The sequence below is a fragment of the Theobroma cacao genome, chromosome 10 (assembly GCF_000208745.1).
Source record: "Theobroma cacao cultivar B97-61/B2 chromosome 10, Criollo_cocoa_genome_V2, whole genome shotgun sequence".
Lineage (NCBI taxonomy): Eukaryota > Viridiplantae > Streptophyta > Magnoliopsida > Malvales > Malvaceae > Theobroma > Theobroma cacao.
In genome coordinates this window covers 17,776,700-17,789,728 of record NC_030859.1, presented here as the reverse complement: position 1 = coordinate 17,789,728, position 13,029 = coordinate 17,776,700, and the positions used below count along the sequence as shown (strand labels likewise).

Genomic DNA, 13,029 nt, shown 5'->3' with positions numbered 1-13,029 from the left:
AAGAAGAGTAGCAGACTACTGGATGACAACTTCTTCCAAGAGGAAAAATATTCGGGTTTTATGGGAGGTAAAACTCAGGAGAAGAAGACGAGACACTTGCTGATCTTGTTTGCAGAATCATACATCTCAATCTTTCCAAACCAAGAAAAGAAAGAAAAGAAACCTTGTGTATGAGTCGTGCCAGATGTATTGGTTGCAGGGATTATAGGAAGTGATCTGTGAAGATGGGGAGAGGATAGAGAGAACACCTCCAATCTTGAGGTTACCTTTCACAAGCGCAGGAATGGGCTGCTCAAGAAAGCTTACGAACTGTCAGTCCTTTGCCATGAAGAAGTAGCTCTCATTGTCTTCTCCTCAACCAACAAGTAGTGAATCTTTTCTGGATTAATTTCTCTTCTCTTTCCCTCTTGATGCTAATTTTGATCTTGTTCATTTGATTTCCCACTTCATCCTTTAATTTATGGAACTCTAAACTCAAACCCACTATTTATATAGTCCAATACGACCATTTAAATGAGATTTATTATTATTAATATATTAAAAGTATTTTTCTATTAATATTTTAATATTTTCAATATCATTGTAAAATTAAAATTAAATGATCTAATTATTTTTTATTATTATTACTTAATGCTATTTAATACGAATTTTAAATATTATGATGTCGTTAGAATTTAATATCATTCGAATAATATCACAATAATTAAATTAAATAACGTAATGTTGAAAATTATAACCATATAAAAAATTAAATACTTTTAAATAAAATTATTTAATTTTTGGTTATTTATCTATCCTAATTATTTATTTTATATTTTCATAAGAATTAATAAAAATAAAGAAAAATATAAAATAACTTTTATATATGAAATAGAATTATAGAAATTGAATTTAATTATAATATCAGAAAATTTATTTATTTATTCACTCCTGTTTAATCATAATTAAAAAGAATAATATGCAAAGTTATAAAAGAAACGCAAGAGTAAGAAAAGAGATTGAACATAATTTAAAGTTATTAAATATTATTAAACTAACAGTTTTGTTATATTTTTTATTTTTTAGTTAAATTAATATTTTTTAAAATAATACTCTATAAATCCGAGTCATTTGATTTGGATTAGGTTTTTTTAGATATTTTGAGTTTAAATCAATTCACGTTTAAAGGTGTCCACAAGTAAATTTATCAAAAAATTTTTAAAGTATTGAAATATTAAAATAAAATAGTATTTTATAATTTTTACAATAAGGTATTGTGTAAATAGACTGGTCAAGTTGGGTCCGAGCTTGATTTGAAAAAAAAAAATCCAATAACTCAGCCTGACTCATGAATGTCTCAAATTAAGTTGAGGTTGTTTTTAGGTATATATCGTTTAGAACTTAATTATTGATTTTCTTTCAAATCTGGTTAGGTAATTTTTTTGGATTTGAGTTAGCTTTGTCTACTCTGCCTAGGTGAATTTATACAAAATTACTTATAAATTTTCATTTCCCTACTTACATAAACACACAGAAGAAAAATAATTAATATCGTTTACTAAATTTTGTAGTTATTTTCATCTTTATCTTTATAGCCTTAGAAAATAGAACTACCATTCAAACTCATAAAATAAAAATCCAATCCATTTTTCAGATTTTAATGCAAAGTTTATTGATAGTAGTCACAAACCACACTAAACAACTCTTTAATTTTACAACTTTCGAGGATTATAGTTGTAAAGTAAAGATTAGAACATTTTATTTTAAAGGTTTTACATCATTTAAAAAGATAAATATTTAATTTGAAACAAAGAATATCATGTAAAGTCGTAAATGATAGATTTGATAATTTTGAACACAATACGAGAAGACATAGAGTCAAACAAGTTTGGATTTAACCTTAACAAGTATCTTGCCTAATCATGAATTTTTATGTCTTAAATGTGTCAGACATGAGTAACACTTTTAGATAATCGTGTTATCGTGTTTAAATGTATATACTTGACAAGTTTATCAACTCATTAAAAATTAATAATCAAATACTATTTTAGCCTTATTTAAATAATTTTTAACAATTATTTAATTATTCATAGTTGATGATGTAGTTAATGATATATATTTAATTATGGATCATTTTAAATATTATTAGTATTTTAAGGTTAGATGTTAATGATAGATTTTATTAGTATGAATATGATAAATTGATAGTGAATTTTATGTATGTTATTCATGTTAAATTTTATTATATTTGATATTATTAATATTTTTTTTTGTTATAATTGTTTTTATAATTATTGATTTTAAATTTAAATAATAAAATTATATTTAATTGTAAATATTTTTATTTAATCGTATTATTAATCATGTCATGTTGTATATTAATACGTTTAATAAATATATTAATCATGTCGTGTACAACTTAAAATGACCTAAGGATCGATCCCTTCATGCTCTAATGTACTTAATTTTCGAGGGGATCAATCCTTTAGGATAATTGATCCTTTCATGCTTGCTAGCAATTCAAGAAGCTTTAGTTTGACAGACAAAAGACACTTGTTGATTATCAGTTTCTTGTTCAATTTTTCAAATTCTTGCTCTAGATAAACATGGCCCAAGCTCATTTAAGGTCATTCAGTTGTAAATTGTATAATCCATTCCCTCAATTGCCTAATCATAGCTCAAAATACAGTATCATGAAGAATTAACTAGCTAGTAATGGTACTTTGAAATCTTGCATAGGACAAGACCTAGGTTGAGTTCCTTAGGCCAAGATAGTGAAGTTTTACTATTGAAACTAACTGAATAAAATCTGACTTCAATCAAAATTAACAATTGAATAAAAAAAATTTTATTTTAATAATTTTTTAAGAATAATTTCATGAACTTTATCTAAAAAATTACATTTCAATGTATCCCATATTCGGAAATCCAAAAGATAGCACTTGACACTCAAATGGAATTGATGACCAAAATCCCAAAATTATTCCAAATGACTTGTGGAGCCCAATTTTACAATCAATGGACTTACAGTGAATGGCTTTCTAACCCAAAGCCAAACCAACCAAATCATGATCCATCCTCAACAGTCAAGGCAGCAGTAGCACTGATCCGACCACTTTCATTGGCAAGTTGCTTTGAGTTTGTTTATCACCAAACTAGACCCATGAATGACTTCTTTGGGCTTACTTTTTAGTAATGCTCTTTTAATTTCTAGGTCGCCAACATGGCATACTCTGTCTAGTTCTGCAAAAACTTTCTCTATGTTCACTTCTTTTTCACCTTCAAGAGGATATCTTCAACCTCTTAAAGCGTAAACTAATGCACATTTTTACAAAAAACAATTTAGGTCTTCCTCCTCCTCCTCTTTGTCCATTTGAGGTGATAAACCAGATGAAAGTTTTAGGTGTAACCCTAATAGACCAGTCATGGACCTTACATCTCAAATGTTTAAACACCTTTTAAATGTGCTTTTTTTTAAGTAAATATATATTTATGAATTTTATTCAGTTATATAAATGCCACATTTATTGGACAATGGCCAACCACACAAACCAAAGTGTCCTCTATATGAATTATCTTATACAATAATCAACTTAAAATCTATATTTTAGGCTATTGGATGGTATTTCCTTTTCCTTTTTTTGCCTTTAGAATATGTAACATGTTTTTTTTTTTCAATTTATCTTATTTTGTAAATAAAGTTTTAATTTTTCGTAGAGGTTTATATAAGATTACCATTGCACCGGTGGAGTTAAGGTTCAATTTTTAATTTTCTTTTATTATTTTACATATAAAATTTGATGTATATATCTATATAATACGATTATATTTATAATTACTTTTTAACTACATCTTATGTAAAATTTTGAATTCATCAATGATACTATTGTTTTCTCTTTTAAGTAGATAAATACACTTTCCTCACATGTTAAGAAATTTCAAGTCATTTAAGTAACTTTAATGAAACATTTTTGTCGTAAAAGAAAAAGTTTATGCCTCAAGTTTGAATGGACTCCACCAAGATGCACGCACCGAAATATGTTAGAACTCTACACAAACAGTAATTTGCAGTATTGACTAGGTTAGTATAAAACAAGAGAAAAGCAATAAGACCTGGATTTTAGAACTAGCTTGTTTGCTTGAACTGTCAAAAAGCAAATGGGCTACAAGGACACATACGGTTTTGTAGTATGGAGACACGCCGACATATATATATAAAATTTGCAGCATTGCTTAGGTTAGTAAAAATAGGAGAAAAGCAAGAAGACCTGAATGCTAGAACTCGCTTCTTTGCACTCTCAATAAAGCAAATAGGGTACGTGGACACGATTTTGCAGTATAGGGACACGGTATGTGGACATGCTTGCATATATATATATATAAGAGGAAATTGTGAAACAAGGACCTCGTGATAAGGTGATTTCAGAAATAATCACCTATATAAAATTATCTGTTTCTAACAAAAAAGAAGCATGAGTAGACCAAAATGCCCTTAAAAACATCGTTTCAAATAAATGGTCAACTGTTTGAGCTATCTCCCTCCCGCCAGAGAGAAAATAAAAATAAATACTCAGCTGTTTGAGCTCGGTCATCTTTCTCTCTCAACTCTGCCAAGTCTCTGTTGAGCACCATTGTCGTCAGCTCTCTTAGATCTCTGAACTGTACGAGCTTTGTCAACTCTCTGTTGAGCACCATCGTCATCGGGCTGTGGTCTATCTCTCGGCATCTGGCTATATTGTCGTAGATTAACAGACCCTATAGCAGAGATGACATTAAGGTACCTATTATTGGGTTTATTGCTGCAACACACTTAAATTTATGAAATATTTAGTGTAAATTAGAACATGAATTAGAAACATTGCCTAGAGTTGTTACACACCATGCATCTATAACATGTGTTACCGTTATTTTAGCGTGTCACGACATTGGTTATATGCATGGCGTGTTACAACATTTTACGTGATATGCATGGTGTGTTACAACATTTAACGTTATATGCATGGCATGTTATCACATTTTCCGTTATATGCATGGCGTGTTACCACATTTTACAGTATATGCATGGCGTGTTACAACATTTTATGTTATTTGCATGGCGTGTTAGCACATTTTACGTTATATGCATGGCGTGTTACTACATTTTACATTATATGCATGGCGTGTAACAACATGACTGACAAATTTTTGAACACGGCATGTATTGTGTAAAATGATTGACATATTTTATTTATTTTTCAAAATTTCAGTGGGATTTCAATTGTGCGACTTGTGATAAGACATGGTGGTCAGTGGGTGGATGGCATTTACAAGGGTGGTGAGTCCAGAATGCAGGGGGTTAGGAGTGATTTGTCATTTGCAAGCTTGATGAAGTTGGTTGAAGATGTTGTTGGGGTAAACGCAGAATTTGACGAGATTGAGTTACATGCATTGATCAGTACACCCAGGAGCTAACACGGCCAATTAGCAAAGGCGATGAGGATGTTGCATTAATTCTGCTAGAACAGAGGAATGTTTCGGCTATGTATGTCAGCATTAAGAGACGCAGAACAAATGAACAACATGGTAATCAGCTCAATCAAAATGAGATTTAAAATGCTTCACAATTACCATAGCATTCAAAGGAGTTTATGTACCCCGATAGACAGACAACATTCACAGAATAGTTGGCTGCACAATTCCGATCACGATGTGCATCAAACCAATTACTTGCTCCTATCCAACAAATAAAACGATCGGGGTGGAACTGTAGAGTGTGCAATGCCATTGTCAAATGAGAATAGGATAGTTGAGGACAACAATGTGAGGTTGAAGGGTGACACTATGACGCTGGAGGATAATGCTACATTTGGTGAGGGAAATGAGGATTTGTTCGTTGCTGGTGAAGATAGATTTGATGACAATTCAGATGATCGGCTTGAAGAATGGCATGATGACAGTTCAGACGATGATCGGCTTTATGATAGTGATATTCCAATTGCAAATAATGTTGAAGGTGAAACGAAACCTGTTGAAGGTGTTGATGTAGGAGATGTTCAGTGTGATGATCCCATATACAATAACCCCATCGCTGGTGAGAACGGGATTCATTCCCTTGATACATTGGTCGATAACAGTTATCAGGAAAAGGGAAATGCAGGTACATCTCGTACGTGGCAAATTGCAGGTGCAGAAAGGTTTTCCTTCCAAACAATTACCACTAAGGAGTCAACATGTGTCGATGATCGCTTCTACAAAAGAAGGATGTTTTCGTCGAAGGTCGAGTTGAAACGAGCTCTGAACATGTTGGTTATAAAGGAGAAGTTTGCAATAAGAGTAAAAAGGTCATGTCAAGGTCGTTATGAGGTTGGTTGCAAGGACAAGGCATGCAAGTTCAGTGTTCGTGCAACGAAGTTACCTGACAGAGGAGAATATTGGCAAGTGCGGACGTTCCATAAAGTACACACCTGTACTGTTGATGGTTTGCAAGGGCGAATTCCAACTATGAGTGCGAAGATAAATGGTGAACTTATGTCACACAAGCTTCGGGCTAATGGAGTCGCATTGAGACTGAAGGACATAATGTGTGAGATGAGGGTTCAGTGGGGATTGGAATACTTGTATGGTAAGGCTTGGCAAGCGAAGAAGTATGCGGAGAGGCTTGTTTTCGGTCCACCAGAGGAGTCATTTCAACTACTACCTTCGTATTTTTATGTGTTGGAACAAGAAAATCCTAGGACAATAACTACAATGGCTACTGATGAGGCAAAAAGATTCAAGTATTGTTTTTAGTCATACGGGGCTTATATTCGGGGGTTTAGGGACATAATGCGTCCTATAGTTGCAATTGACGCGACACATCTCAAAGGCAAGTTCAAGGGTGTTCTGTTTGTCGCTGTATGCAAAAATGCGAATGAGTGCTTATATCCAGTTGCGTTTGGCATTGGCCATGTTGAGGACGAAGACTCGTGGACATGGTTTCTTAGCAAGCTGCATGATGCGGTTGGTTGTCCTAAAAATACTATGTTCATTTCTGATTAGCATCTCGGTATTAAGAAAGCAATCCAAAATGCATACCCAGAAGCACATCATGGTTTATACAGTTACCACTTGAAAAAAAGCTTTAAAAACAAGTTCAAACGCAACGATGTTTGTATGCTTGTCACCCTTGCTCGAGATTGCTATAAGGTAGCCGATTTCAATAGACATATGAACCAACTACAGCATATTCACCCAGGAGCCTACGCTGACCTTATGAGAATAGGGCCTGAGAGATGGGCACGTGCATGTTCGCCGACAAGCCGATATCAAATGATGACATCCAATATTGCGAAATGTGTTAACTCATGCTTGAAGCATGCAAGACAAATGCCGATCATTGTTTTGATCGAGTTCATCAGAGACATGTTACAGCATTGGTTCCATGGCCGGTATGAGGATGCTGTTAAGGTGACCACACCCCTCAACCCTTGGATTGCCAAGCACTTGAGCCTACGGTTCAATGATACACATCGCTTTGTAGTTAAGCCTATCAATCGAGTGGAGTTCGAAGTTAAAGACAGGAAGATGGACGGACCTGTAAACCTGTCCACGAAGACTTGTTCATGTTGTGAGTTCCAAACAGATTTACTGCCATGCAGCCATGGCATTGCAGCAATAAGGTCAGAATATCTTTATTTCTTATTTGAACCCTAATTGACATAGCATTTACATTGTGCTTGAAGATTGAGTTTATTGTATTTTTCAGTAAATGCAAACGTAAAGCCATTGAATTCTACGCTGACTACTACAAGACAACCATTTTGGTGGAAGGTTATTCGGGATCCATTCGACCAATAGGACATCTTAGTGAGTGGGACATCCCCCCTAATGTGAAACAAATTGTCATCTTGCCACCACCTTGGCGAGGCCAAGCGAAAAGACCTAGGAAGAGAAGGATTCCATCGGTTGGTGAAGGCAGTCGAGCACGGAGATGTTCGTAATGCAAGAGGTACAGGCATAACAGATAGAATTGCCCATCCCCATTTACAGTTCCATCCACAAATTCGACACCATCTCCAAGTGAATCGACGCCTCCACGAAAACACTGACCCAAAGCATGTTCAAGTTGTAGACAACTTGGTCACACAAGCAACAACGACCCAATACGAAGGACAATGTTTGAAAATGTAGGGTGTGTTGTGGATGAAGACAGCTTGTCCACCTAACTAAATGTGTAACCCATGTACAATACCTTTATCACAATTTTCTCTTGTAGTATCTTGCATTCATTCATATTTTTTAGTGTTTATTAGTTTCCTCTTGTATATGAGTCTTTATTTTTTTTATTAATTTTGTAGATAGATTATTTGAGTATTCATTTCATTTGTCCGTAGTTTTGAACTCTGAATAGACTTGTGAAATCCCTATATTGTTACCTCATTTCTCACATTTTATTACCACTTGTATTAAACAATTAATGATTTGATTTAATTCCTTTCTATTTCATTTGATTTAACCGTTTTATGTTTTTACAATGAAATTCCTTTCTATTTCATGAGTAATTAAATTTTGCCAATATCGGTTAGTCGACTAAGAGCATTCTGCTTGCAAGTCTTGTGGTGACACGCTGAGTGAATGCAGACTTATGACATGACACGCTGACTTGTTGCAGTCTTGGCTGGTGACATCGCAGGGGCCAATTGCGGTGACACGCTGAGTGCAAGCAGAATTATGGCTTGACACGCTGAGTTAATTCAAACTTATGACGTGACACGTTGACTTAACGCAGACTTGTGGCGTGACACGCTGACTTCTTGCAGTTTTGGCGGGTGACACGGCAGGGGCCAATTGTGGTGACACGCTGGGTGCATGTAAACTTGGCGTGACATGCCAAATTTTTGCAGTCTTGTTGGTGACATGGCATAAAATTAATAAAATTAAGAAAATTTTTTAAAAAATAAAACATGTTATAAGAAAAATAAACTAACATGATATTTTAATTGTTATTTGAGGGATTTGGGCTCTCAGATGCTTATCCATACTCAATATTAAAACCCACTATAAGTGGTCGCAGTTGCATTACATCACAAAGAATCTCCAAGAGACGGGGGGAGTACAATGCAGTGAAGCGTACGTGCTTCACTGTGCTCTTGGAGGTCTATCCACAAGCTTCGTCTATCAAACTTTGACCTTTCTTGCACGGTTGAGTTGATTGTAGCCTGGTACAGTTTTCCTAGTACCCCAAGGGAAGCATACATGGGTTTATCAACCCTCTGCATGAAGTTTGAAAACTCCCTTGGTTTTAGGGATCGAGGTATCTCAGCTGGTGCTCCTGTCTTTGCAAAATCAATAGCCATATAGTGAAGAGTTGCCAATTCTAAGTCCATGATTTGAAGTTTCGATCCAGCCTAGAATTGGTAAGGGTAAGCTATTTTTTTAGCATGATTGTTGGATGGGTGAAACACCCTTGGTTAATCGTTTTCTATCTTTTACATCATCTATGATAAGAGTCTACTACTTCTATGATAATGGCACATGGGATGTGGGTAAGTTGAATAATGTGTTGCCGGAAGAGGTTGTGGCGGAAATCCTAAAAATCCCGATAAATCCATCCAATATAGATATGGCATATTGGGCACCTACTTCGAGTGGGCAATTCACGACTAAGTCCGCTTGGGAGATAATTCGACAACAACAGTTAGTAAATCCTGTGTTCAATTTAATTCGGCATAAAAGCATTCCTCTTACCATTTCTTTCTTTCTATTGAGGTTGTTACAAGATTGGATTCCAGTCAATTTGAGGTTGAAAACCAAGGGTTTCCGGTTGGCTTCTAAATGCCAACATTGCAACTCAGAGGAGTCTCTCTTGCATGTCATGTGGGAATGTCTTGTTGCTACACAGGTTTGGAATTATTTTGCAAAATTCTTCCAAAGCTACATTACTCACCCCCAGAATGTTTATCAGATTATATGGGCATGGTTGTACTTTAGTGATTATACGAAAAAAGGGCACATCCACACGTTAATGCCTTTATTTATTTTTTGGTTTCTATAGGTTGAACAAAATTATGCGAAGCATAGGAACCTTGGTATGTATTTCAATAGAGTGGTGTGGAGAGTTTTAAAACTCATCCAGCAACTATTCCAAGAGAGGCAATTCCATCGTTGGCAATGGAGGGGTGATTTACAGAATGCTCAGGCATGGGGTCTAATATTTCAACAGGCATCACCACATCCACCAAAAATATTTTCTTGGCACAAACCATTAGCAGGTGAGTTTAAGTTAAATGTTGATGGTAGTTCCAAGGATAATTTTCAAAATGCTGCTGGAGGAGGACTTCTTTGGGATCATACAGGTACCATGATTTTTTTATTTGTTGAAAATTGTGGACCTTATAATTCATTACAGGCAGAGTTAATGGCACTACATAGAGGTTTGCTTTTATGCATTGAGTATAATGTTACTAGACTTTGGATAGAAATGGATGTAAAAGTTGTGGTACAAATGATACATGAGGGCCATCAGGGTTCTTCCAAGACTCAGTATTTGCTAGCTTTCATCCATAGATGCTTGAGTGGTATGTCTTTTCGTATTTCACACATCCATAGAGAAGGGAACTAGGCTGCAGATCATATCTTAAATCAGGGGCATACGTACTATAACCTACAGGTATTTTCACAAGCAGAAGGTCAACTCAGAGGTATAATTAAATTAGATAAAATAAATTTACCTTATGTTTATTTTAAATAAATGTAAAGGAGTAGTACTCTTAATTTATTTCTGTTATTTTTATTACTTAGATTCTTGTAATATGGAAAAGTTTCAATTTTATGATAGCATTCAAAAATATGCACATAAAATGAAAATTTCCATTTCAAGTACCTTTCTTTATCTTTCTCGAACTCATGTAACTTTGGAGGTTCGGTTTATGTCCCCCTCCCCATTGTACTTAATTTTTTCGATTCCTAATAAAACGATTACAGGGTAGCTGGGCCCTGCGAGAATTTCCAGCATAAAAAAAAAAAACTTAAACAAAGGTGCATCAAAACAACCAGTACAACGAAGCAAAAGGAAACATGATATCAAAGTTTTGTTCACATGTACTAATCAAGCTTGTATTAGTTGTAACATTAGCAAGCTTAGGCAAACAATCTCCATATCAAAACTACTTTCAAGACTCTCCACTGAAGAGGTAAGTGGGCAACTAAGACCAATGAGGGGAAACCACGTGCTATTGACATTTACTGAAAGAAAAACTTTAAAAAATACCCTTTTAAAAATCTTACATGCAATCTTTGATTTCATATATATATTAAAAAATTTAAAAAGAAAAACTAATAGAATAGATGAGAAATTATTTTTAGTTTTCCTTTTTTCCTTGTTAATAAGAGAAGATATTATAACTCAATATCAAGATCTTTTTAGTCAAAACCTTAACCCAAGTGATATCATTTATTGACTATATGTCCTCAATATTTGAATTTTGAGCAAAATGATGTAAATATTATGCAAAACATCAATTAATTAGAAATACAAATTTGTAAAACTAGTAAAAACTACGAGACAACTAGGGGTGAGCTTGGTTCGGTTTAGTCAATTTTTTATTTGGTTTTGATAAAAATCAACTAAGAAATTTGTTCTATAAACCAACCTAACCAAACCATGCAAGAACTTAGTTTCGGTTGGTTAAAACTGACCTTAGTTCGGTCGATTTTAAGTCAGTTTTTGAAATGGGCTGACTTGAGCTTTTTTTTGTGTTACCCTTTGTAAATGGCATTTTTTTTTGTTTGACTTAAGCTTTTTTACAAAACCCCTTATAAATTGCCACTCTGGGTCCATTTATTTATATGTAATCATTTGGAGCTATTTATTTCTTTCAAGTGGTTAATAATATTAATCTTCATTCAATAAATAAACATTAATCTTTATATAATAAATAAACATTAGTTTCAAAAGTTTTATAAGTTTAAGTCAATTAATTAAATATGATCACAAAGAAATCATCATTAATCATCATACAATAAATAAACAAAGAAGAGATATCCTTCATGATTTTAATTTTGGATTAGAAGTTACATAACTCAAAGTTTCATAACATAAATCACTAAATTTTAAAAGATGAACCTCCAACTCCAATTCAACAATTTTGCAAAACATGCTCCTAAAAAGGTTAAAAACAAATATATAAATAGTGTATATTATTGTGGTAAGATAACCTAAATGAATTATAAATCTAATGTAAATATTGCATAGTACCTAATGATAACATTACTTGAAAAGTGCAAATAGCTAATGGAAATAACACGTTAGTCTGACTCAGGCTCAAACTCAGCTATTGTCTCCAATGCAATATTAGCCAAATCTAAAAATAAAATAACAAATATGGTAAATTGATCTTTAACAAATCTAATAAATTAAATTACAAATAAAATTATAAAATAATTACCAGAATCAAGTTTATCGAGCTCGTCCAAATCATCCTTAATCAAATCTGAATCACCACATGCCAATCCATGTAACTAATCTTGAGCACAAATAAGTGCTTGCACTACCTTAGGAGTCAAAGAACTCCTATATGCATCAAGCACAAGTCCACCAGTACTAAAAGTGGACTCTGAAGCAACTGTTGATATGGGAACAGTCAAAACATCACGAGCAATAGCGACAAGCATAGAAAACCTAAATTGATTGAGTTTCTACCACATGAGAACATCAAACTCATCATCATTGAAACCCTCATCATCCACAGGCTCAAATAAATATTTCTCCAATTTCGTTTTCAGCTTTTTTGGCCAAGTGTTTAACCGGTGCTTCTTGAACCTATCCAATCTTTTTTTAGTACATTCTATGTCATTGCCAATCAAAATTGAAGCAACGCTATCACTACAAATATCACTAGTGCCTTGTCCCATGGATGTTGGACACTCTTAACCTCTTTAACCAACATGAGATAGAGGTTGTGACATATTTCTATAACAACGAACAACTCATCCATTGTTTGTGTCACCCAAAAAAACATCATTGAAGCTTGTGTGGGAAGATACATTTCTAGCAAAGTGAATTCAACATAAGAAAGCTTTTTCCTCAGATCA

At 33.8% G+C, this 13,029-nt stretch overlaps 1 protein-coding gene across 1 annotated transcript; it reads left to right on the top strand.

Moving 5' to 3' along the window:
- On the top strand, positions 9,437-10,558 carry LOC108663638. The gene is made up of 2 exons (XM_018128868.1): positions 9,437-9,838; positions 9,992-10,558. The coding sequence occupies exons 1-2, from the start codon at positions 9,437-9,439 to the stop codon at positions 10,556-10,558; spliced, it is 969 nt and encodes a 322-aa protein (XP_017984357.1).

Excerpts from the sequence above, each read along its gene's own strand:
- LOC108663638 (XM_018128868.1), top strand. The coding sequence starts at position 9,437 with ATGATAAGAGTCTACTACTTCTATGATAATGGCACATGGGATGTGGGT. Across the intron at positions 9,839-9,991 it reads AATGTCTTGTTGCTACACAG|GTTGAACAAAATTATGCGAA; the intron begins GTTTGGAATTAT and ends TGGTTTCTATAG.